The sequence below is a fragment of the Macrobrachium nipponense genome, chromosome 37 (assembly GCF_015104395.2).
Source record: "Macrobrachium nipponense isolate FS-2020 chromosome 37, ASM1510439v2, whole genome shotgun sequence".
NCBI classification, from domain to species: Eukaryota; Metazoa; Arthropoda; class Malacostraca; order Decapoda; family Palaemonidae; genus Macrobrachium; species Macrobrachium nipponense.
The window spans coordinates 37,157,006-37,179,421 of record NC_061097.1 but is presented as its reverse complement, the minus strand read 5'-3'; the positions used below and the strand labels follow the sequence as shown (position 1 = coordinate 37,179,421).

At 48.5% G+C, this 22,416-nt stretch overlaps 1 protein-coding gene across 1 annotated transcript in view; it reads right to left on the bottom strand.

Moving 5' to 3' along the window:
* Positions 1-19,687, bottom strand: part of LOC135209147 (large ribosomal subunit protein uL4m-like) — an 85,058-nt gene extending 65,371 nt beyond the window's left edge. Inside the window, exon 1 of the mRNA XM_064241803.1 lies at positions 19,530-19,687. Coding sequence (XP_064097873.1) covers positions 19,530-19,580 — 51 coding nt within the window. The 5' untranslated portion in view covers positions 19,581-19,687. The remainder of the gene's footprint in view (positions 1-19,529) is intronic.
* Between the last annotated feature and the right edge of the window lie 2,729 nt (positions 19,688-22,416).

The following is a 22,416-nucleotide window of genomic DNA, read 5'->3' as shown; positions in this document are numbered from 1 at the left end:
TACGTGTCTAGACCCTTCCAATCTAGTAGGAACGCGTCTATCGACACTGCCCTCGGGTCCGATACGGAGAGCAGTAGTTGGACTATCCTCATATTCTTGGCTGTGGCGAAGAGGTCTATATGAGGTTTGCCCCAAAGCTTCCACAGGTCCTGGCAAACATCTTCGTGCAGAGTCCACTCTGCCGGCAGGACTTGATCTTTCCTGCTTAGGAGGTCTGCTCTGACGTTCTTTTCTCCCTGTACGAACCTGGTAAGGAGACAAATCTTCCTTTTTTCTGCCCAAAGCAGAAGTTCTTTTGCTGTCTCGTACAGGGAGAAAGAGTGAGTCCCCCCGTTTGCTTCCTGATGTAAGCCAGGGCCGTGGTGTTGTCCGAGTTGATCTGAACTGTTGAAGCTAGGACGTGGGCTCGAAAGCTTTCAAAGCTAGCCAAAACCGCCATCAGCTCCTTCTTGTTGATGTGCCAGGTCACCTGTTCCTTGTTCCAAGTGCCTGACACTTTCTCTTGAGCCGAGCGTCGCTCCCCAACCTGTTTCCGCCGAGGCGTCGGAATACAACACTTGGTTGGGGTTCGGAATGTGAAGGGACATCCCTTCTGCAAACTTGAGAGGGTTGGCCCACCAAGAGAGGTCCTTCTTGATTTCCTTTGAAATCGAAGGAGAACTCTAGGTTTTGTGAACGACACCTCCAGTTTCGATGGAGAAAGAACTGGAGAGGTCTGAGGTGCAACCTTCCTAGAGAAAGGAAATTGCTCCAACGAGGAGAGTGTCCCCAACAAACTCATCCACTCCCTCGCTGTGCATACTTCTTTCTCTAGGAAGGCTTTGACTTTCTCTGACCCTCGGGCTATCCGTTCTGGAGACGAAAAGCCCGAAAATCCAGAGAAGCCATCCGAATCCCCAGATAGATACGATCTTGACTGGGGATCAACTGAGACTTTTGAAAGTTCACCAAAAGTCCAGAGAACTTGCCATGAAAAGGGTCTTTTTGTAGGTCCTCCAAACATCTTTCCTGAGACTTGGCTCTGATCAGCCAGTCGTCCAAGTAAAGGGACACTCTGACTCCCTCCAAATGTAGCCATCTTGCTACATTTTTTCATTAGGCCTGTAAAGACCTGAGGGGCTGTTGAAAGGCCGAAGCACAAGGCCCTGAACTGGAATATCCTTCTTCCCATCATGAACCTGAGGTATTTCCTTGACGAAGGATGGATAGGCACATGGAAGTAAGCGTCCTGAAGATCTAGGGACACCATCCAGTCCCCTGGCCGAAGGGCCGCCAAACACTGAGGATGTCGTCTCCATGGCGAACTTCCTCTTTTCTACAAGAAATTCAGGGCGCTTACATCCAGAAACCGGTCTCCATCCTCTGAGGCTTTTGGAACTAGAAAAAGGCGGTTGTAAAAGCCCGCTGAGCAAGGGTCGCTCACTAGCTCTATAGCCTCTTTCTCGAACATTTGTTCCACTGCTTGTGTTAAAGCAAGGCTCATGATGGGATCCCTGTACTGGCCACCAACTCCCTCGGAGTCGTTGTCAACGGTGGTCTTTCCGTAAAAGGAATCAGATATCCTTTCCTTATTATAGAGAGGGACCAGTTCGTCCGATCTCTCTTTGTCCAGGCTTCCGAGATCTTAGAAGTCTGGCACTACTGGTGTTTGGAGGACTACTTCCCTACTTCTTAGCTCTGACAGAGCGTGAGAAGGATCTACCTCTCTTGAAAGTTCTATTACCTCTCGAGGTAGAGGCTCTAGAAGGGGGGCCCCCTCGAAAGGGCTCCTGTCTAGCTGGAGTCTCCTTCTTAGTCTTCGTCTGGAAGGAGGTCTTAGGCTTCCGTGCCGACTGTGCGAGCATGTCCTGAGTCGCCTTCGCAGAGATAGATCCTGAGATGTCCTGGATTATCTTCTTTGGAAAAAGCAGAGGCTGAGAGCTGCGAATACAGGAGAGAGGCTCTTTGGGCATGCGAAACAGACTTCGTCAGAAAAGAGCAGAAGACTGATCTCTTCTTAAGGATCCCTGCTCCAAAGAGGGAGGCTATTTCGCTCGATCCATCTCTAACTGCTTTGTCAATGCACGTTCTTAGAACACTGTTTAGATCTTCTGGCGAAATAGCATCCGGGTTCTGAGTCTTCTTAGCCAAGACCCCCAAAGACCAGTCAAGGAAGTTGAAGACTTCCAAGACTCTAAACATTCCCTTCAGCAGGTGGTCAAGCTCGTTCTATAGCCCAGGTCGTTTTAGCCGACAAAAGAGCCAGCGTCGTGCTGCATCCACCAGAGAAGAGAAGTCCGCATCCGCCGATGAAGGAAGACCCAGACCTAAGGGTTCTCCAGACTCGTACCAAAATCCGAGTCTGCCCGTAAGCTTGGAAGGAGGGAAAGAAAACACAGTTTTCCCTTTCTCTTCCTTAGAAAGCAGCCAATCACCAACACCTCTCAAAGCCTTCTTCATTGAGATGGTTGGCTTCATCCTCACACAAGAGGAAACTTTCGTCTTCTTCGAAGTCGAGAATAAAGAGAGAGGAGACGGAGGAGCGACGGGAGTAAGGGAGTCTCCAAACTCTTGAAGAAGTAGATCTGTAAGGATCTTGTAGGACGAAACTGACGAGTCCTTCCACCAAATCCTCTTCTGAAGGTTCAACTTCATCCACTGAAGAACCCTCCGCTTCTTTACGAGTGCAGTTTAGCTTCTCTAAAGAAATGCGCCTGTCCAGAGAGTGCTAGTAGTAGACTGGCGCCTATCAGGGGGAGCCAAAGTTTCTGGAGAGCTCCTCTCGAATGAGTCCTTCCTACTCTGATGAGTGCTTGCTCTTTGCTCCTTAATCCTACTCCTAGAATTCGGGCTTCCAAGGGGGAGCGCCTGATAGGAGAGGAGAGCCTACTATGCTCAAGGCGCTTCTCAGGCTCCATGCGCCTGTTCAAAGGATGAGCGGCTGCCAGGCGAGCTGCGCCTACCATGAGGCGAACGCCTACTAGGCTCTTGGCGCTACTTACAGGAGAGCGAAGGTCTGGAGAAGGTCGCTTACTAGGAGACCGGCGTCTACCATGCTCCACAAACTTCGCACCCCCCCCCCCCCCCCATTTCACGACTGTGTCTCTTCAAAAGGTAGTCTCCCAGAAGAGGACAATATCTTTCAGGCTCTACGCGCCTGTCCTGAATCGAGCGGCTAAAAGTAGCCGCGCTTAAAAGTCAGGAGAAAAGCGCCTTATCAGGAGAAAAGCGCCTATCGAGAAAAGCGCCTATCCTCCGCACCACGCTTGGGAGCGGGAGAGCGTCTACTTGGGGAGTAGCGCCTACTAGGCTCAAGGCGCCTAACATAAGGCGAGATCCTGTCTCTAGACGAATCCATCAAAGAGTAGGCTCTCTTATCCAAGGGGAATGAAGGATCTTCGTATAAAAGAGCGCGAGGACGAGGCTGTACGCCTGTCTTTAGACGAACGCCTACTAGTCGCTAGATCCCTTCCTACTGGAGAGATGTAGTCACAGGAGAAAGCTTCTTGGGCGATTGATGCCTGGAAGACGACAAGCGCCTGCTGAGGGAAGAGCGCACCTCCTTCCATCCGCTGATAAAGGAGAGAGAACCGACTCTGACTGAGACGGTAAGACAGGTGAAGGAATCCTAGACTTCTTGACAGGGAGAGAGACGTCTTTCGACGCGTTCCTCTGCAAGGAGCCCGCCAGTGCCGAAATCTGCGCTTGCAGTCCGCAAGAATTCGAGCTGGGAGATCTTGTAAAATCCTCCACCGGAGAAGAGGCTCGAAGCCTACTATGAGGCGAGAACTCCTGCTCCCTCCTGGGTTTCTTGATCTCTACTTCCGGCGCTTCTGGAAAAAACTTCCGGGCTGGAAGGAAATGGAGCCAGGCGCCTTCCAGGCTCTCTTCAGCGGTCGTGAAGAATCCGAGGCGCTCCATCCTCTTCTAGGTGAAGGTGAGGAAGACAAGAGAAGCATTGGCGCAATACCTCCTTCTTCGCGCGAACAAGGGCAGCCTGGGTACGAGCATCAGGATCTACCGAGGGGACGCCTGATCGGTGGGAGTTCTCCTAACCTTCCTGCGGCTTTTGACTTTCCTCCTCCACTGGGACTGGGAGTCTGGAAGAGGTCTAGGCCTGGAAGCATTAAGGAGCCGATCAGACGCACCCTCCACTGCACTGGGGTCACTGCACAATCACCTTCACTACTCTTACCTTGCAACGAACGGATCTTCTTTCCTGCTAAGGATCGTGGCTCTCATGGTTGCCACTTCCGTAGTCGTATCCTTAGGTTCGATGCAGGGCGCAGGAGCTGAAACTGGAGAAGGTTCTAATGCTACAACAGGATTTTCTTCTAACTCCGCTAATACGACGACTTACTAGAACTCTAGAAGAAGCCTTTCTCACCCTGTCTTTCTCTAAACTTCCTCAAGTAGGAAGAAAGAGCCTTCCATTCACCCTCATCAACTTCTCACACTAATTACAACGGGTTATCAAAAGAACATTCTTTACCTCTACATTTAAAGCAAACTGTGTGAGGATCTACCGTAGCTTTCGGTGTCTCACCTTGCATTCATCCATAGCGCACACTCTAAACATAGAAGATTTCTAAACCTCTAAACTCAGACATCTCGAAATCAAAGAAAAACCAAATCAATATCCAAAAACAATCCACAAATGCGTATGCCAAGCCAAACAAGATCAGGTACTTCACCGAAAGTCAGTCCAAATAAATCCACGGCAACGAGAAATGAATAAAGCTGTCAGGACTAGGTAACAACCACAGGTGTAGTCGTCACCGGCGACAGAAAAATTCTGGCTGGAAAGGGAGATTGGTTCTTACATCCGCCACCCAGCGGCGGGTAAGGTAGATCACCTGACCTACCTGTCGCGTGTGCCGCGAGTTTTGAATTCTGTCGTGACGTCAGAGACGTATAGCTAAGTATATATCTGACAGGAAAGTTCATGTACAAAATGATGTTTTATCTCTTCCGAGATTGGAAACGTGTCCGAGAGCTGACCTGTCTTCCAACTCCAACTTCCTCTTAGGAAGAACTGAAGCTGTCGAAGATGTAATCTTCCTAGGAGAAAGAACTGTTCGAGCGAGGAAAGGGTTTGGGTTCCCAGAAGGCTCAGCCATTCCCTCGCTGAAGTGCGCTCCTTCCCTAGAAAGTTCGATACTGTGGCACAGCCTTTCTTTATTCTCTCTTGAGATGGAAAAACTCGAAAACCCCGAGAATCCATCTGAATCCCCAGATAAACCACGTTCTGGCTGGGGATCATCTGAGACTTCTCGAGGTTCACGATCAATCCCAAAGACTTTGTCAATTCCAGTGTTGTTCGCAGGTCCTCCAAACACTGCTTTTGAGACCTGGCTCTGATGAGCCAGTCCGTCCAGGTACAGGGAGACATTTATCCTTTCAAAATGTAAGTGCCTTGCTACATTTTTCATCACGTCTGTGAAGACTTGAGGAGCCGTGGACAGGCCGAAACACAGGGCCCTGAACTGATAATTCTTCCTTCGAACATAAATCGAAGGTACTTCCTCGACGAATGGTGGATCGGGATGTGGAAGTATGCGTCCTGAAGGTCTAGGGACACCATCCATCCCCTTGCCGCAGTGCTGCAAGGACTGAGGCGAGCGTTTCCATGCTGAACTTCTGTTGTTCGACGAATTTGTTCAGCGCACTTACGTCAGTACCGGTCTCCATCCCCCCGAGGCTTTTGTTACAAGAAACAAGCGATTGTAAAAACCCCGGGGAGTTTGCAATCCAGCACAAGTTCTATTGCTCTTTTGTCCACAATCTGTTCCACCATCTGACGAAGAGTATCCCTCAGAATAGGGTCCCTGTATCTGGCGGGACATTCCCTCGGAGATGTTGTCAAGGGAGGAATGTCCTGAATGGATGCGATACCCCTTCTTGATAATCGACATCGTCCAAGTGTTGGCTCCTATGTCTTCCCAGGCTTTCGCAAAATAATGAGCCTGGCTCCTACGGGTGTCTGGAGGACAGAATTTTCACTTCCCTTTCTTAAAGGAACGGAAGGAAGACCTGCCCCTCTTATCGGTTGACTTCCTTCTGGCGATCGGTCTAGTTGGAAGACCTCTCGAAAGGGCTGTTTCTGAGCTGGGCGAGCCACTTTCTTTTCCTCACTAGCCACAGCCTATTCTTCTTGAGGATTGCTAAGGAGATCCTGGGTGGGCCTTTTCCGTCAGAGAATGCGCGATGTCCTTCACCAACTGCGAGGAAAAAAGGTTTTCAGAGAGAGGCGCAAACAATAAGGCGGCTCTCTGTGAATGAGAGACGGCCTTCGTGAGGAAAGCACTGTGCACCGCCCTTTTCTTTAAAACTCCTGCACCATATAGAGAGCATACCTCAGCCGATCCATCCTGAACAGCCTTATCAATGCAGGCGAGGATGCAATCAGGGTTTCTGGGTCGAGTTGTTCATTTTCTTGAGATTCTTGGCCAAGAACCCCAAGGGACCAATCTAAGAAGTTAAAAAACCTTCTAAAGTATGAAAAAGTCCCTTGATGAGGTGTGGTCCGTTTCCGAAAAAGTCCCCCATGTAACCTTCGCTGCATTCAAGGCGTGGCCTTCTCGACGAATCCACCAAACTCGAGAAGTCTGACTCAGCTGAAACGGACAGAGATAAATCCCATATCCTCTCCCGTTTTCGTACCAAATTCCTCTCCTCCTGTAAGTTTAGCAGGGAGGCATACAAAAGACCGTCCTTCCTAACTCCTTCTTCTTCTTGAAACCAGGAGTCAAGAGATTGTAGAGCTCTCCTCATAGAAATGGCAAGGCTTCATTTTAAGGAAAGAGGAAGATTGAGTGTTTTCGTGCTTGAAAACTGCGAGCGTGGCGAAGGGGGAGCAGCTGGCGTCAAAGAGTCTACATATTCCTCCAACAGAAGGGACGAAAGAACTTATAATTAGAAGATCCTTCCTTCATTTCGTCCTCCGAGGCATCTTCTGGGTTGATAGGCTCGGAAGGAGAAGGCTCTCTTCTTTCTACTGACTCTTCTCTTACTCTCTTACGAGTGTCAGGCTCTTCATACGAGGAATGCGCCTGGTGTACAGTAGGAGTATCTCGCCTGGGAGGAGTAACGTGCTTGGAATACTCCTGGCGCCTGTCAGGCGCAAAGCGCCTCGAATACTCCTGGCTTTCAGTAGGCGCATTTTGTTTAGAATCCTCCTGGCGCGTTGTAGGAGTATTAAGTTCCGAGTACTCCTGGCGCCTGGCAGGCGCAGAGCGCCTCGAATACTCCTGGCTTTTATCAGGCGCATTTTGTTCAGAATACTCCTGGCGCGTGGTAGGAGTATTAAGTTCCGAATACTCCTGGCGCCTGGGAGGAGTATAAGCTTCGGAATACTCCTGGCGCCTGGGAGGAGTAACGCGCCTGGAATACTCCTGGCGCCTGGCAGGCGCAAAGCGCCTCGAATACTCCTGGCTTTTAGTAGGCGCATTTTGTTCAGAATACTCCTGGCGTGTGGTAGGAGTATTAAGTTCCGAATACTCCTGGCGCCTGGGAGGAGTATTAAGAGCAGAGTACTCCTGGCGCCTGTGAGGAGTATAAGCTTCCGAATACTCCTGGCGCCTGGGAGGAGTATTTAGTTCAGAATACTCCTGGCGCCTGGGAGGAGTATCTAGGCCCGACGACTCCTGGTGTCTTGTAGGAGTACGTCGTTCCGAATACTCCTGATCCTTAGCATGCGTCTGATGTTTAGTAGCGCCTTTCCGTCTCACAAGTGCTCTACTCCTAACAGGATCTTCCTCTTCAGCTAACTCTTGGCGCTTGATTGAAGATCTTGAATCTTGTACTGGCTCGTTGCGCCTACTCGGAGTCTGGCTTCTGGTTGGCGCCCTACTCTTGACAGGAGTAGCTTCCTTTCTTACCTCTCTCCTGTCTAGCGCACCGCCCCCCCCAGAGATGGCCGCCTGTGCGACAACTCCCCTGAAGGATGCGTCGCGCCTGGCAGGAGATAGGTATTTAGATCTTTTAATAGGAAGCCTATCATCCTTCTTACGAGTAGGCTCCTTATAACGAGTTCCTACTAACAAGGCTAATTGCTCTTGCATATTCTTCAAAATTTTCTTGGTTGAGGAATCTTCCGCATTAGGAGAGGGAGATGGAAGGCGCTCTAGGATCTCTTCCAGAACCCCGAGTCTGACTGTATTCTCGCCTCTTATTACCGAAGGCGCTCCTCCTTCTGAGAAGCGCTCGGGACTCGAATTGAGCTCATGCTCTTTCTTACTCCTCTTCAAAGGACGGGAAAGATTCGACTCCTTCCATCCTCTTCTCGGTGAAGGCGAACTCGACGACGAAAAGCACTCTCGAAGGATGCTTTTTCCTATAGCGGTCCTTGGCAGTCGATACGATCGATTCTGCCGAAGGGACGCCTGATCGTTGGGGATTCTCCACAACCCCCCCCCGTACGGCTTTCGACTTTCCTTCCTCCTCCGGGCCAGGGAGCTTGGAAGAGGTCTAGGCCTGGGAGCGTCGCAGAGACGACCAGACGCCCCCTCCACTACACTGGGGACACTAATAATCACTGCCACATTCACTTTCCTTACCTTCCAATGCTGCGACTTTTTCCTGCATTTTCTGAAGGGAAGCTCTAAGTTCTGCTATTTCCGAAGCAGAACTAGAGGGATTAGCAAGTTGTGAACGGGCTGAAACAGAATGGTTATTATCATCATAGGAAGAAGCTACAGAGCTAAGACAGTAAATCATCTGAGAGGCAGACATTCTGTTCTGCGGGTTTTATAAGCCGCCCTTCCTCTCTCTATCTCTCTCTAACTTCTTCAAGTAAGAAGTTAGATTCTTCCACTCTTGTGCACTCAGATTCTCACACTCATTACACGTATTCTCAATCGAACATTCAACCATTCTACACCCCCTACAACTAGTGTAGGAATCACCGAAGCTTTCGGAATCCTCACCTTACAGCCCTCATTCACACACACTCTGAAACTAACACTAGAATCAGACATATTCACAAATTCCAAAAACCAAGTCCAAAAAACAGTCCACGATAGCGAATGCCAAACAACGATCCAAGTACGTCACCAAATATCAGCGAGAGATGATCAAAAGCTTTGCGAAAAACGAATTCTAGTCAGGAGGAAGTAACAACAATGTTGATACAGCCGGCGACAGAGAGATTATGATTAGAAAAACGGGAATAGTTCCTAGCCCTGCCACCCAGAGCAGGCGGTAGATCACCTGACCTACCTGTAGCGAGTGCCGCGAAATTTGAAATTCTGTCGGGAACGACGGAGTCTATAGCTATGTATATATCTGACAGGTAAGTTGAATGTATGAAAATGCAATTTTGGACAAATTGTCATTTGTTCCGACACGGCATACAAACCTTCGGTCCTTTTACAATAGGAAGACTCACTTCTTGGTGGGTGGAATCTGAGTCTTTTGTGAACAGACAATGGTGTTTTTCGCACCCAACCTTGGAAGCCTCCCTGGTCGTAAGAGCGAGGGAGGGATCCAAGCCTCTGTCCGATTGATCGGGGTGTGCACCGCAGGATCAATGGTCAGACCTCTGGACCGAGTACTAAGAGAGAGGCAAGCGTATCTCTTCGTACCAGCAATGTAAGAACTTGTTCCTGTACAGGAGCAAAGATAAAGTCATGGTTTTGACTCTTGTAGGCATCCACTTCCCCCCCTTGTAGAAGGAAGTGGTGGATATTCTGCTCCTATCCCTAGTGAAAGGGATAGGATGGGGCTCTGTCATATAGCTCACCGGCATCTCGTCCTTATCCAGCAGGGTAATGACCGTATCCCTCTACCCACAGGTAGAGGTGGGGGTAGAAAAAGATAGAAAGAGAAGCCAGTCACTTTCTCATTCACTATCTATTCATACAGTCACACCAGGACTCGATGCTGTTCAGCCTGCTAGGGTCTGGGTTAGCTAGACGACGTGTTGAGCAGCCACCACGGGTCCTAAGGAAACCGATCCAAGGACCTATGGGCAATATCCAAGAGGTATAAGGAAGGTGCCGGTAGTCTGGTTGTACCAGACCCCTGCCTTCCATACCTGCGCCACGGAGAAGTTCTTACGAAACGCCAACGAGGGGCCAATACTTCTGACTTCGTGAGCTCTCGGACGGGACGTACGGATGTCGTCACTACCATCAAGCCTCATACGCCCTCCTGAAGACCTGACGCAGCCAGGACGAAAGAGTGTTCTTGATACTTTCTTTCTTGGTGACCCCGTTGCTAACGAAGAAGCGTCGACCACTCAGGCCCGAGGTGTCGAGTTCTCTTCAGATAGCGCCGTAGCGTCCTCCCAGGACAAAGCAGCATCTCATCCACATCATTATCTGCATGAAGTTCCCGTACTCTCAGTCGCCGATGCCCAGGTCCAGCAAGAAGAGGGTCTTGTAAGTTCCCTGGTTTGGCAGACCTTTGGAGGCTGCTCTTAAGCAAGGAGATCTCGAACGAGTTCGAGATGTCCAATCCGTCAGTTTCAGGACGAGCGTCAAGGCGGCTCTGTATCCTTTGACTGTGGGAACTTAGAGGAGCTTCCTCGGCGAAGAAAAACGAGGAAAACCGCTACCTGCTGAAGAGTGGCTCTGAGAGGAGATAGGCCCCGTCTACGACACCAACCACAGAAGACGGCCGACTTCCCCTGGTACACAGCTGCAGAGGACTGACGGACGTTTCCAGCCATCTCTGTTGCTGCGCTACGAAAAAAGCTTCTCGTTCGCAAGAGATGGTGGATAACAGCCAGCCGTGAAGACGTAGGGACTGGACTGCTCGGTGGTACACGCTCGACGTGTGGCTGGGCGAGAAGGTTGTGCCAATGGGGAATTCTCTCGGTTCTCTGCGAGAAGAGCCAGCAGGTCCGGATACCAAATGGCCTGTGGACCATTTGGGAGCCATCAGGATCATCCTGAGATTCGGGGGGATGACCAGTGCTCGACTGATCACCTTGCGAATCAGGCTGAACGGGGGAAAGGCATAGGTGAAGAGGTTCGTCCCACGGGTGTTGAAGAGCGTCCTCTGCAGCTGCCCATGGATCCGGCACGGCCGAGAAGAACACCTGGAGCTTCCTGTTGTGCCGGATGGCGAACAGATCCTCGACTGGTCGCCGCCACAGGTCGAAGAGCCTTTCCGCCACGTCCTGGTGTAGAGACCATTCGGTCCCTATCACCTGATCCCGACACGGCTGAGCGTGTCTGCTACTACATTCCTTCCCTGGAATGTAGCGTGCCGACAGCTCTATTGAGTGCGCCTCGGCCCACTCGTGCACCTGCCGAGTCAACTGATACAACGGGAGAGACACTAGGCCCCCCCTGTTTGTTGACGTAAGCCACCACCGTGGTGTTGACGTACATCACCACTGAGTGTCCCATCAAGCGGTCCTGGAACTCTTGGAGAGCGAGGAACGCTGCCTTGAGTTTCAGTACATTGATGTGAAGGTGCTTGTCGTTCTCGTACCACACTCCTGAAGTCCGCAACTCTTCCAGGTGTGCGCCCCATCCCTCGGTCGAGCGTCTGAGAGCAGCTGCATGTCCCGGGGGGAGAGTGCGCAGAGGCACTCCTCTTAAGGGGTTCCTGTCGTCCAGTCAGGCCCTGGTCTAGGTCCTGCCTCACCTCCTGTCCGTGACAATGGAAAGCTTGGGGGATCCGTCGCCTGTGACCAACTCTCCTTCAGTCTCCCTGAAGAGACGCAGGTGAAGACGCCCGTTAGGGACTGGCTTCCCCCGACCCGCAGTGACGACAGGTGTCCGATCACGACTTGCCATCGATGAGCTACCTGTTCCTGCGAGACAGGAACTGGTTGGCTGCCTCGCTGAATCTGCTGATCCGCGAGTCTGCGGGGAAGACTCGCCCTGCTACCGTGTCGATCCGCATACCCAGGTACTTCATCCTCTGCTTGTGCTCGAGATCGGACTTTGTTTCGAAGGTTCAGAAACGATCCCCAGATCGCGACAGAACTCGAGGCAGTCGGATCCCTGTCCTGTAGCAACTGCGAGCGGTAGCTCGCCAGGACTAACCAATCGTCGAGATACCCCATCAGACGTATTATCCCGTGCGAATGGGCCCCCAAGCAGGACACCAGAGTGAACACTCGCGTGAACACCTGTGGGGCGGTTGAGAGACCGAAGCAACGTGGCCTGAGCTGGTACACCGTCCCGTCGAGGATGAAGCGGAGGTACTTTCTGGAGGACTGATGAATGGGTATTTGTAAATACGCATCCTTCAAGTCCACTGAAAGCATGTAATCGTTCTCCCTGATAGAGTCGAGCACTGCGCGTGCCGTCTCCATCGTGAACCGGGTCTGGCGAACCAACCGGTTCAGGGGAGAGAGATCTATCACGCCGGGCGCCAGCCTCTCGTAGACTTTTCCACCAGGAAGGAGTCGGCTATAAAAGCCCGGTGACTGATCCGTGCCGATTTTACTACAGCTCTCTTGCTCAGCATGGTCTTGATCTCCTGTCTCAATGCTACGTCCTTCGATGCCCCTGGAACGTACGCCTGCTGTTGGACGGGTTGGAGGTGAGGGGTGACCGAGATTCGAAGGTTTAATAGATCTCCCTCCCGAAGGACATCTACAATCCAGGTCTCGGCGCCGTGGCGCTGCCAAGTTGCCCAATGGCTGGCCAGGCACCCCCCACTTCCGGCAGCAGGTGAGGGGGAACGCCGTCCTTCCACTGTGAACGTCGTCTGGGTGGGGCTAATCGACACCTGACAGGAGAGAGCCGATACCGCTCCGACTCATTCCAGCCTCGTCGAGGTCGAAACCTCAGGAGGACCGAAGGGGTATTTAAATACGGTGTCCGAAGACACGTAAGAGAAACGCCTCTGTCGCATGTAGAGGAGGTGAAGTAGCTTGTTCGACCGTCCAGAAACTGAGGAGAGCCTTCTTGTCCGGAGACGAGAGACTACCTGGTTCAACCAGTCGGCAAGCTCCGATCGCGGCAGACCCACCGTCGATTTGGGTTCCCTCTCGGGCCCCAAAACGACTCGAGCCGAGACGTGGCTCTGCTGGTGGGAGCGGTGATCCTTCCCCGAGATCATTGTGCTGACGAATCAGCGCCGTAACCTCGACAAAGTCCCTCTGGATCTCGGAAGTCACAGCATTTTTGCAGAGTGGGACCGTTAAGCCCTTCGAACAAGAGCATTTCCGAGAACCTTCCTCCTAAGAAGGGGGAACAGCGACAGCCCTCTCGGTCTTCCCCATCCACTTGCGCATACGTCCTGGCCAGGTCCCAAAACCGTGCCTGGTCACGGTAGGGCGTTGTGGTGGGATCATGACGGGCGCACCCCTCACGATCACTCCTCAATACCTCGCTCCTCCCGATGTAACCCGAGGAGGTTGAAGGTACGGAGAGGCAGACCTGACGCTCTCATTGCTCGCTGGCAGCACCAGCAGGCTTTGAAGGGCTGCAGGCGATTCGTTCAACCCACCTGCCAGGTGGCGATCGAGCTGCAGGTCCTGGTCGAACCGTCTCCTGTGGAGGACGGCTGGACTGAGCCACAGCGGCCCCGATCTCGAGTATCAGAAGAGCTGGTGCTGGTTGCCGTACCCGTTCGCTTTCTGTGAGAGCGACGGTCAGGCGACCTGCAGGCTCCACTGTCACTGTGAGACCAGTGCTTGTCCTCACGGCACGTCACGTCGCTGGTTCCAGCCGTGGCTGGCACCGGCGAACGGGAAGGGAGGACCTCTTCCCAGCCTCAGCCCGTGGTCGGTCGTGGACCGTCACGTCCCCGGGTAGCCAGCTGTTCGCCGCGCGGAGAGTGAGAGCTGGTCTGGTGAGAGTCGCATAAGCGGCTGTCACCAGTCTTCCGCCCCGTGCCGTGAACCTGACGCTGAGCGGACTCAGAGGTCTGGTTCCTGGCTGCACGGTCGCTGTAGGCGACCGTACACTCGGTACCTCCCGCGAACGAGAGGCCGAGACGGACCCTGATGCAGTGGCAGAACCACTGACACCAGGCGAGGAAGTACCGGTGTTAGCCGGTACCCCTCTGGTCCCCGTAGTCGTCTTCCTTGCGGAAGAAGAGACGGGCCCCGCTCCCGAAGGAGCAGGAGGACCAGCGGAAGGAACCCTCCCGTCCCACCGAGGTGAGACGGGTCCCGAGAAGCTCCCGAGGGAGACTTCTTAGGAGGGAGGAGGCAACCTTCTTCTTCCTCGGCTGTGAAGCCTTAGAAGTCGAAGGGGAAGAGGCGGCAGCCGACGACGATGAAGATGAAGACGACGACGACGACACCTTCCTCCTCTTCTCGTCAGCTTCCTCAGGACAGACGTAAGATCTGCTATCCAGGGCGGAGCCGGGGCTGCTGTAGCCGAAGCCACAGGGCCGGACGCACCTGTACAGACAGACCAAAGTCTGGGGTAGTACCTACCACGAACAGGGACAAGACATCAGCAGGTATGGGCATCTCAGGAACAGCAGGCACAGCCAGCACAGCATCGTAGGGGCAGCCAGCGCAGCAACGGCAGGGACAGCCAGCGCAGCAACGACAGGGACAGCCAGCGCAGCAACTGCATGGACAGTCAGCCCAGAATCGGCAGGTACGGCAGGCAGCACCGGAAACACAGGAAGTGGAGCAGCAGCCAGCAACATCCTGGTACTGGCAGCAGGTCCAGGGGCGAGCTCTAGGGCAGCGGAGTGTGGTCGCTGCAGCGCGGCAACCACGAGCGGCGGCGCACGCCCCCCTCTCGGTACGGCGAACGGCACTTCCACGCGGCTGTAGGCAAGACTGTAGCACGTGAGGCGAGTACACCAGGTGAGGAGGGACGTCGTCACCTGGTTGCGTGGTCACCACTCCATGGGTGACCGCAGTAGGCCCAGACATAGAACCGCAGCCCCTGGACACTAGCACGCCCTGCAAATGGAAGGACGCCCATACCTCACCAAGGTCCACCCTCGTGGCAGTAGCACCTGCGGAAATAACAGTAGTAGCGATTAGTGGGGGGGGAAGTCCCCTCGCGCAGGGGGGATGAGCCCTCTCCGAACGAGTGAAGACCCCTAATACAATTGTACATCGGGCACCGAGCGCCCTCCCCCGCGCTCGACGGATCGGCGAGGAGAAGAACGCCGATAACCTCCCCCCCCCTAAGGGGAAGGGCCACTGTGGGAGCTGAGCGGGGGGGGGGGTTCTCGTTCCCCATCCCGCACAGCACCCATGTACCCAACAACAATATAAGAGCCCGAGAGCAATCGTGCCATCGGCCGAATGCAAGGGCATAAGGATCAATTCCCTGACTGAGCGGAACTTGAACCAAATAAATATTGATGCAATCAATAACAAGGGATAAAATGAAAATGCATCTTGCATACGATTCACTTCACAAATGAATAAGGGCTCGGATCGAGCGCATTTGCGCCCTAGGTACCGAGCGCAAGGGTGAAAGGATCAATCCTTACCTTTATGGATCAAGGTTTCTGGAAACCTTGATCCATAATGAACTTGATGCAATCAAAAAAATAAAAATTATGAAAAACAAATGCAAAGACTACGTGCGCTTAGCGATTTCACTTCAATACAAATAAAAAAGGGGAAGGATCAATTCCCGGGAATAGCAGAAACATTGATCCAGTAAACAATGCAATCTCAATAAAAAACAAAAATGAAAATGAAAAGAACTGCACTTGCGATTTCACTTCATTCAAAAGAAATAAAACGGGGGAAGGATGCAATTTCGCGGGTAAGCTCGGAAACTGATCCAAAATGAGTATTGCTACAATCAAAATAATATAGAAAATGAAAAAGAATACTGTACTTGCGATTCCACTTCCATACTAAATAAGTTTCCGTGCCGAGCGCATTCGTTCGGCAACGGGCATACAGGTCAAAAAAAATTCAATGAAATGATTGTACTTACAATTCAGTTTCACTAGATAATTAGAAAAAGAAAAATACAATCATGCGAAAGCAAACGACGATGAAGCGGGCAGAGAGCGATGATACACGTCCACACGCCAGCAGGCCGAAAGCAAAAGTGATTTGTTTACCTCCCAGTCGCAGCTGGCAGCGCGCGCCTGTCGGACAAGCAGTTAACTACCGAACCCCTTGTTCGAAAGCTTACGACCTATCCAGCTGCCGCTAGTACCTTCCTATTGTAAAAGGACCGAAGGTTTGTATGCCGTGTCGGAACAAATAATATTTTGCGTCGTTCCGTCTTACGCGGTTTAGCGTCGTAAGCAACGTAAACAAACGCGAACTAGTTCCAGGCGCACGGCGGAAGAATACGCTTTGTGGGGGAGAGGACGGCGTCGCTTCGCTACGCTCATTCCTCGCCCATACGCCATTTTGGTTGTTTACACTGCCCCTCTCTCCCTCGTGTTGTATCGTTTTTGTAACTTTTTGCTCTTTGTTATGGCTCCCAAGCGCAAGGCGGACTCTTCTGATGGTAGTGCATCGAAGAAAAGAAAGGCCATCACCATGGAAATTAAAGTGGACATTATAAAGCGATCTGAGAAGGGAGAAACGCCAACAAACATTGGCCGCTCGCTTGGCCTTAGCCGTTCGACCGTTGCTACCATTATCAAAGATAAAGAGCGCATCGTTGAACATGTGAAAGGATCTGCTCCTATGAAAGCGACAGTGATAACTAAGCAGCGTAGTGGTCTAATAATTGAAATGGAAAGGTTATTGGTGCCTCACCTCAAGAATCATCTGCCTCAGCATCTCCAGCAACTTCTGGAGGTTCTTTTTCTCTTCACTAACCTCCCTCCCCCAGTCTCTCAGCACCGCAGCTTTCCTCTCCAGTGTGCAAGCCAATCAAACTAATAAAGGTAAGGAATTGTTCTCTCGTTGTTATTGATAGGTATTTACATTAAATCATGTGGTATTTTTCAATGTTCCGACTTACGCTGAAAATCGTGTTACGATGCATCGTAAGAACGGATCAACGTCGTAACTCGAGGACCCCCTGTATTACGTATCGGAACAAATTTCCCTTTCTTGCAAACTATGTGAGTGTCTACCGAAAATTTCGGTAGTTACACGTCATATATTCTTCGAAATTTTCGAAGCCAAATTCATTAAAAAGTTAATAAAAGCGTATGCCGAACCAAAGACCCAGTACTTCCCTGCAAAAGACAGCCCAGAAGATCGATGGCGATGAAAAACGAAAATCAAGTCAGGAGGTAGCAACAACATATGTTGACACTACCGCGACAGAGAAAATCTGGTTCTAGAACAGGAACGGTTCCTATTCCTGCCACCCAGCGGCAGGGGGGTAGATCACCTGACCTACCTGCAGCGTGTGCCGCGAAATTCGAATTTCTGTCGGACGTCAGAGACATAAGCTAAGTATATATCTGCCGGGGAAGTTGCATGTACAAAACTGCAAAGTTTTATTCCCTAAACTGTTTACTTTACTCGTTATTTAGTTTAAATTTACTTTGTTATTTAAAAATTTTGATTTAATTCATGTATATTATCCCTTTTTTGCAACCAAATTACCCCGAAAAATTACAGATATTTCTAAAGTAGATAAAATCAAATGTTTCTAACGTTTTCGTACATCTGGCTGCCGAAAACCATAGCGGAACGAATACGGAAAAGTGCAGAGGAACGACTACGTTTTTTTTTTTTTGTTTTTTTTTTTTTTGCTTTTTTGTTTTTGCTAGCACTTTTCATTGATTTCAGTCTTTATTAGTATTTTGAATTTCTTTAATAATCGTATGCCAGAAATAAATGTAACCTTTAATGTTTGCATGCTTTAATGTTTGCATGCTAAGAATGGCAAAATCATCGTTGCCACATTAGTGGAGGCTTCACACATACGCCGTTCCATTATTATAAACTGTTTCCATGAATTCTAGTTGTCATAGTAATGCAATAATGATAAAATTGCTTTTAATATTTATGTATATATACTTCCAATACATAGCCTAATTTCACAATTTCAACGTTTTGTGTGTAGTCTTATACCCAGTTTTGGAGGGTCAACACATACCGAATGGCAACAGAGAGAGAGAGAGAGAGAGAGAGAGAGAGGAAAGGAAGGCGGAGGAACAAAGAAGAAAAGGGATGGCGGTGGAGGGGGGGGGGGGGTGGGGAGAGGGTAGGTGGAGCTTTATACACGTGTTCGTATCCATTTCTGCATAATGGAGTTTTTGTCTCTTGGTACAAGGACAAGTGTCGTTATTCTTTACGATTAGTGATTCACGATTACCCTTATAAATTACGGCACTGGGTGTAATGCACTATAGCAAAATCTCGTTCTGTTACGAGTGTTCGTTACAGAAATAGGTATTGCCCAAAAATGTGCTTGCACTGTCTCTGAAACCCATAGTAGACATGCTGCTTAGTTGTCAATCAAGTTTTTATAACCAAGTATTTTTTACAAGCTAGCTATTGAATAAATTTGTATTTTTCTCAGTCAAAACATATGCCCCCCCCTCAATGCTAACTTCCTCTTTTAACGACTTTCTGGTCATTGCAAATTCGGCCCCATAATTTCTTATGGTGCGAAAACAGACAGAGGCCCATGGACCGAAAACGATTGCGTCACACTACGGCGATAATCCAGCAGTAAAACATCTTCATATATCCAAAAACTAAATAATAAAGATATATATGCGCATTACGATTATAACAATTACATGTATAGCTGATAACAATCTGCATGAATAACTGGTAAACTGTTCTGCAATGACAGTTGAGTATAGCAATTATTTACAATAGGTACGAAAGTCAAGATGTCGTGACGTCATAATACAGAACTTAAAAGAACGTTCTAATTCAGAAAAATAATTACTTAAATTTGAGTCAGAGTCGAGTTACTTTTTCAATAACGAATATTTTCAAATTAATCATCATAAATATGTAAAATATTGATGTTTTACTACTTATTTAAAAATTAGCTAAGAGCACGCTTCTCGTCATCTTCTACCAAAACAGCTGTTTACTCCTAGCTTGCTGTTGGTGAGAAATCGTGTTTCGATTGTTGTGATAAAAGTGCTCCAGCGTCTGTGGGTACAAGTGGTGTGCGGATTTATCACAGGAAATGGAAAGTTTGTTGACATCAAGATAGCGTCAATCTTCGAAACATTTTTAGTTGTAAGTAAAAATTTCTAAAGCGTTTTGGTGAGATTTCCACTGCCGTAACCACCCTTTTCAGTACCCTCTGTTTAAATCTTAAAATTTGGCCTTAATTTCTAACTTTGGAGAAAATACTTACTTCGAAAGGAGAGTAGAGGTCTTTAGCTCCGTTTCTCACCAACAACAAGTCGCGACTGATGCCCATCTCGGGTGTCAGGACGCGTTATAATGTACTTTTTCGGAGGGTGGCAAACATTGATTGTAGGTGGCCTGGTTGGCCTGCCGTGGTAATCTACCCTAATAGGCTAGCTAACTAAACCTTTTTAGTCTGCATATTACCCTCGCCTAGGTTAGGCTTGATCTAGCTTTTCCTAATTAACGAGTAAAAACTGGTCTAGACAAATTGGGAGGGATGAAATGATTTGGGCTACCGTAGGTAGGCCTCTCATTCTCTAGCTAGGTAGGCCTAAGCTAAGCGATCACGCTACGCTGCAATTAAACTGGAAAGCTACTAAATAAATAAAATCACTATCATGAAACTCACTCTTAGCGTCAATCCCAGTCGAGGAACACAAAAACGGACACTTGGTAGCATTGCAACACAAAGTTAATACATAGACATCAATGTGGAACGGGAGACACGGGTCGGTCTCGGTTTTGTTGTTGTTGTCAAAGTCAGCAGCAGAAGCAAAGTAAATGTAGCGAACAAGGAGACAGCAGACAATGCGTTCGAAAAGACTGATGTGTCTTTATATCTAAAATAACAGTTCAAGAGAAAATTCGCTAAAGTTATATTAATCTTGTTATTTATTTCATGATTATTTAGACATTGATATAGAAAAAGAAACACGATTCGGTTTTGTTATTGTCAGTAGCAGTAGCAGCGAGGTAATTAAAGCAACAGTGCGTCAGCAGACAAGTGTTCGAATGGATTAATGTTTCTTTGGCTAGGAAGTAAAAGTTCAAGAACTTATTCAAAAATTTAATGAAAATTTTATTGTATTTTAGGTAAACATTATTTACTCATATCAAATTCAGGTAGTCCATAGGAAAACACCAGAAAGCTACCATCATAATCTATATTACGTCTTTGGCACTGCAACACTTTCGGAGAAACGACTTCTTCTTTGCCGGTTTCATAAAGTAGAGCAGACCATTAACAGATGAAAGATTAGAATTGTATATCATAACGCTATAAATGCACCTTTTAATTACTGTCGTATCACCCTGGTGTGTTTTCGTGTTTCAACAACGGGAAAAGAATACTATTTGAATACGAACTACAGCCCAGAATGATTGACATTTTCAAAGGTGGTAGTTGTTCATAATTAGTAATTGAAACTATATTTTGTGTAGATATATTATTGTTCATATTCTGTTTTCCACTTTTGAAAATGAAACTTCCAAACAAGTAATCATTAAGACCATACTCATGACATCGACAAGCAACCCGCGATATCAAAGCAACACATCTTTCCTAGCAAAAATATTTAGTGATAGGCTCTCAACTTTTTCTGTTAGCCATAACTATGATCGTAAAACTTAAGATTGAAATATTCCAGTGTGTATTTGTAACACAATACATGAACTTCAGCTATTCTGATAGAAGTCGCCACACATCAGGGAGACTCACAAAATGGCAAGAACAGAATCGGGCTTGTCCTGTTAGACTTCACCCTTTTATTTCTCCTCACTCAATAGAATAGGGAATCTGTTGCTCTCTATAGCTGCATTCTATTTCATTCATTGAATTCAACATCCGCACATCACGTCCATAATCGAATTTGCTAAACAACCCATCTTTGACTTGAATAACTTCTGCAGACTCTGACACTCAAACCCTTTCGTCCACATCCTGCTTCTTTCCAAGCCTCTTCTGTTCTAAGCGTATCCCTCTTCATTTTGTTATCCTGAGCCTCACAGCCTTTCTCTTGTTTATATGCATTCCAAGCCCTCTCCCTCTTCCAAACATTATCCTGCGCTCACTTCTGTAGTTTATCATATCGATCCCTAATCATAAGTTTATTTTCATACTAAGCTGTAGGGCTCACCCTGAACAAGAGCACCTCCATGGCGTAATCAGTTTGGTCTTAGCCTGCTACCTCGGTGGCCGCGAATTCGATTCTCGGGCATTCCAGTGAGGCGTGAGAGATGTGTATTTCTGGTGATAGAAGTTCACTCTCGATGTGGTTCGTTAGTCATGTAAAGCTTTGGTCCCGTTGCTGAATAACCACTGGTTCCATGCAATGTAAAAAACACCATTCAATCAATCACCCTGAATAATTTCCCAATGGCAGTCACACAATGAACCTGGAGGACAAACAGATTTGCAAATATTGAATACCCTCCTCAAATGTATAGTTGGGTCTTGTAATGAAGGGTGCAGAAAGACGAAGTAATATCTGTAAATTTAAATATTTTTCTGGATTTCAAGAAATTAGCTTCAGGAGGCAGATATAACAAGAGCTAAATAATAATCCTTTTGTTTGTATGGTAAAAGGAATTTCAGACATTGCAGCTAAGGGCTGAAGGGATTTTGCAAAGACCCATAAGTAATGCCTACAGTGCACCACGTGAGGTGTACCAACGGCTCTAAAACCCCTAGGCGCACTACAAACCAATTGTTAGGAAGATGGAAGGAATATGAAAGGAGGTAAAGTGAATGGAACAAAAGTGGTTGCAGCTAGGGTCTAACGGAACACTACAAAGAACCTTACATAACCTCACAGTAATAACCCCCTACAGGGAATGACTTAAACCCTCTAAAAGCTATAAACTAGGCACTGTAGCACCCACCAACATTCAGCGTTCTAGAGAATAAGAGGAGTTAGAGGCTGAACAGCAAGACATAGCCAGACATGAGATGTGTTATTTTGTGAAACTGGAAGAAAAAGTTAGTCGGGCAGTACAATAAATGGAAATTGTAAGTAAAATGTCAAACGTGGGCCTGATGGGAGAAGGGTTTGTTTTGTTTCTATAGTGTTTTTACATTGCATGGAGCCAGTGGTTATAAAGCTTCGGGGGGAGAAGGGTTGCACATCAAGGAACGACATGACCAATTCTAAAATATGCTTACTCAACTTGAGTTCGAGCATATAAGTCCATCTTCAGTTAGGTTTAATCCCTTTACAGTACTTTGATAGACATTGACTATCCCAACAATGCAATAAAACTCTAGCAGATAAATTTACAAGAATAGGTTTAATTCATCTGCTAAAAAGTATTTCAGCACTCATATCAGGCCAATTCACTCAGCCAAAAGGAATGTTAGAACAGTTAAGCACTTCTAGTCAATAGACATATTTTTGCAACAGCATGACTTCTGCATACTTATTATATGCCACTTGGTAAACTACCCTCTACTGAGATGTATGCCTCCTACACTACATCTACATAAAAATTAAGATTTATGTTGCAAGCTTCTGCTGTTA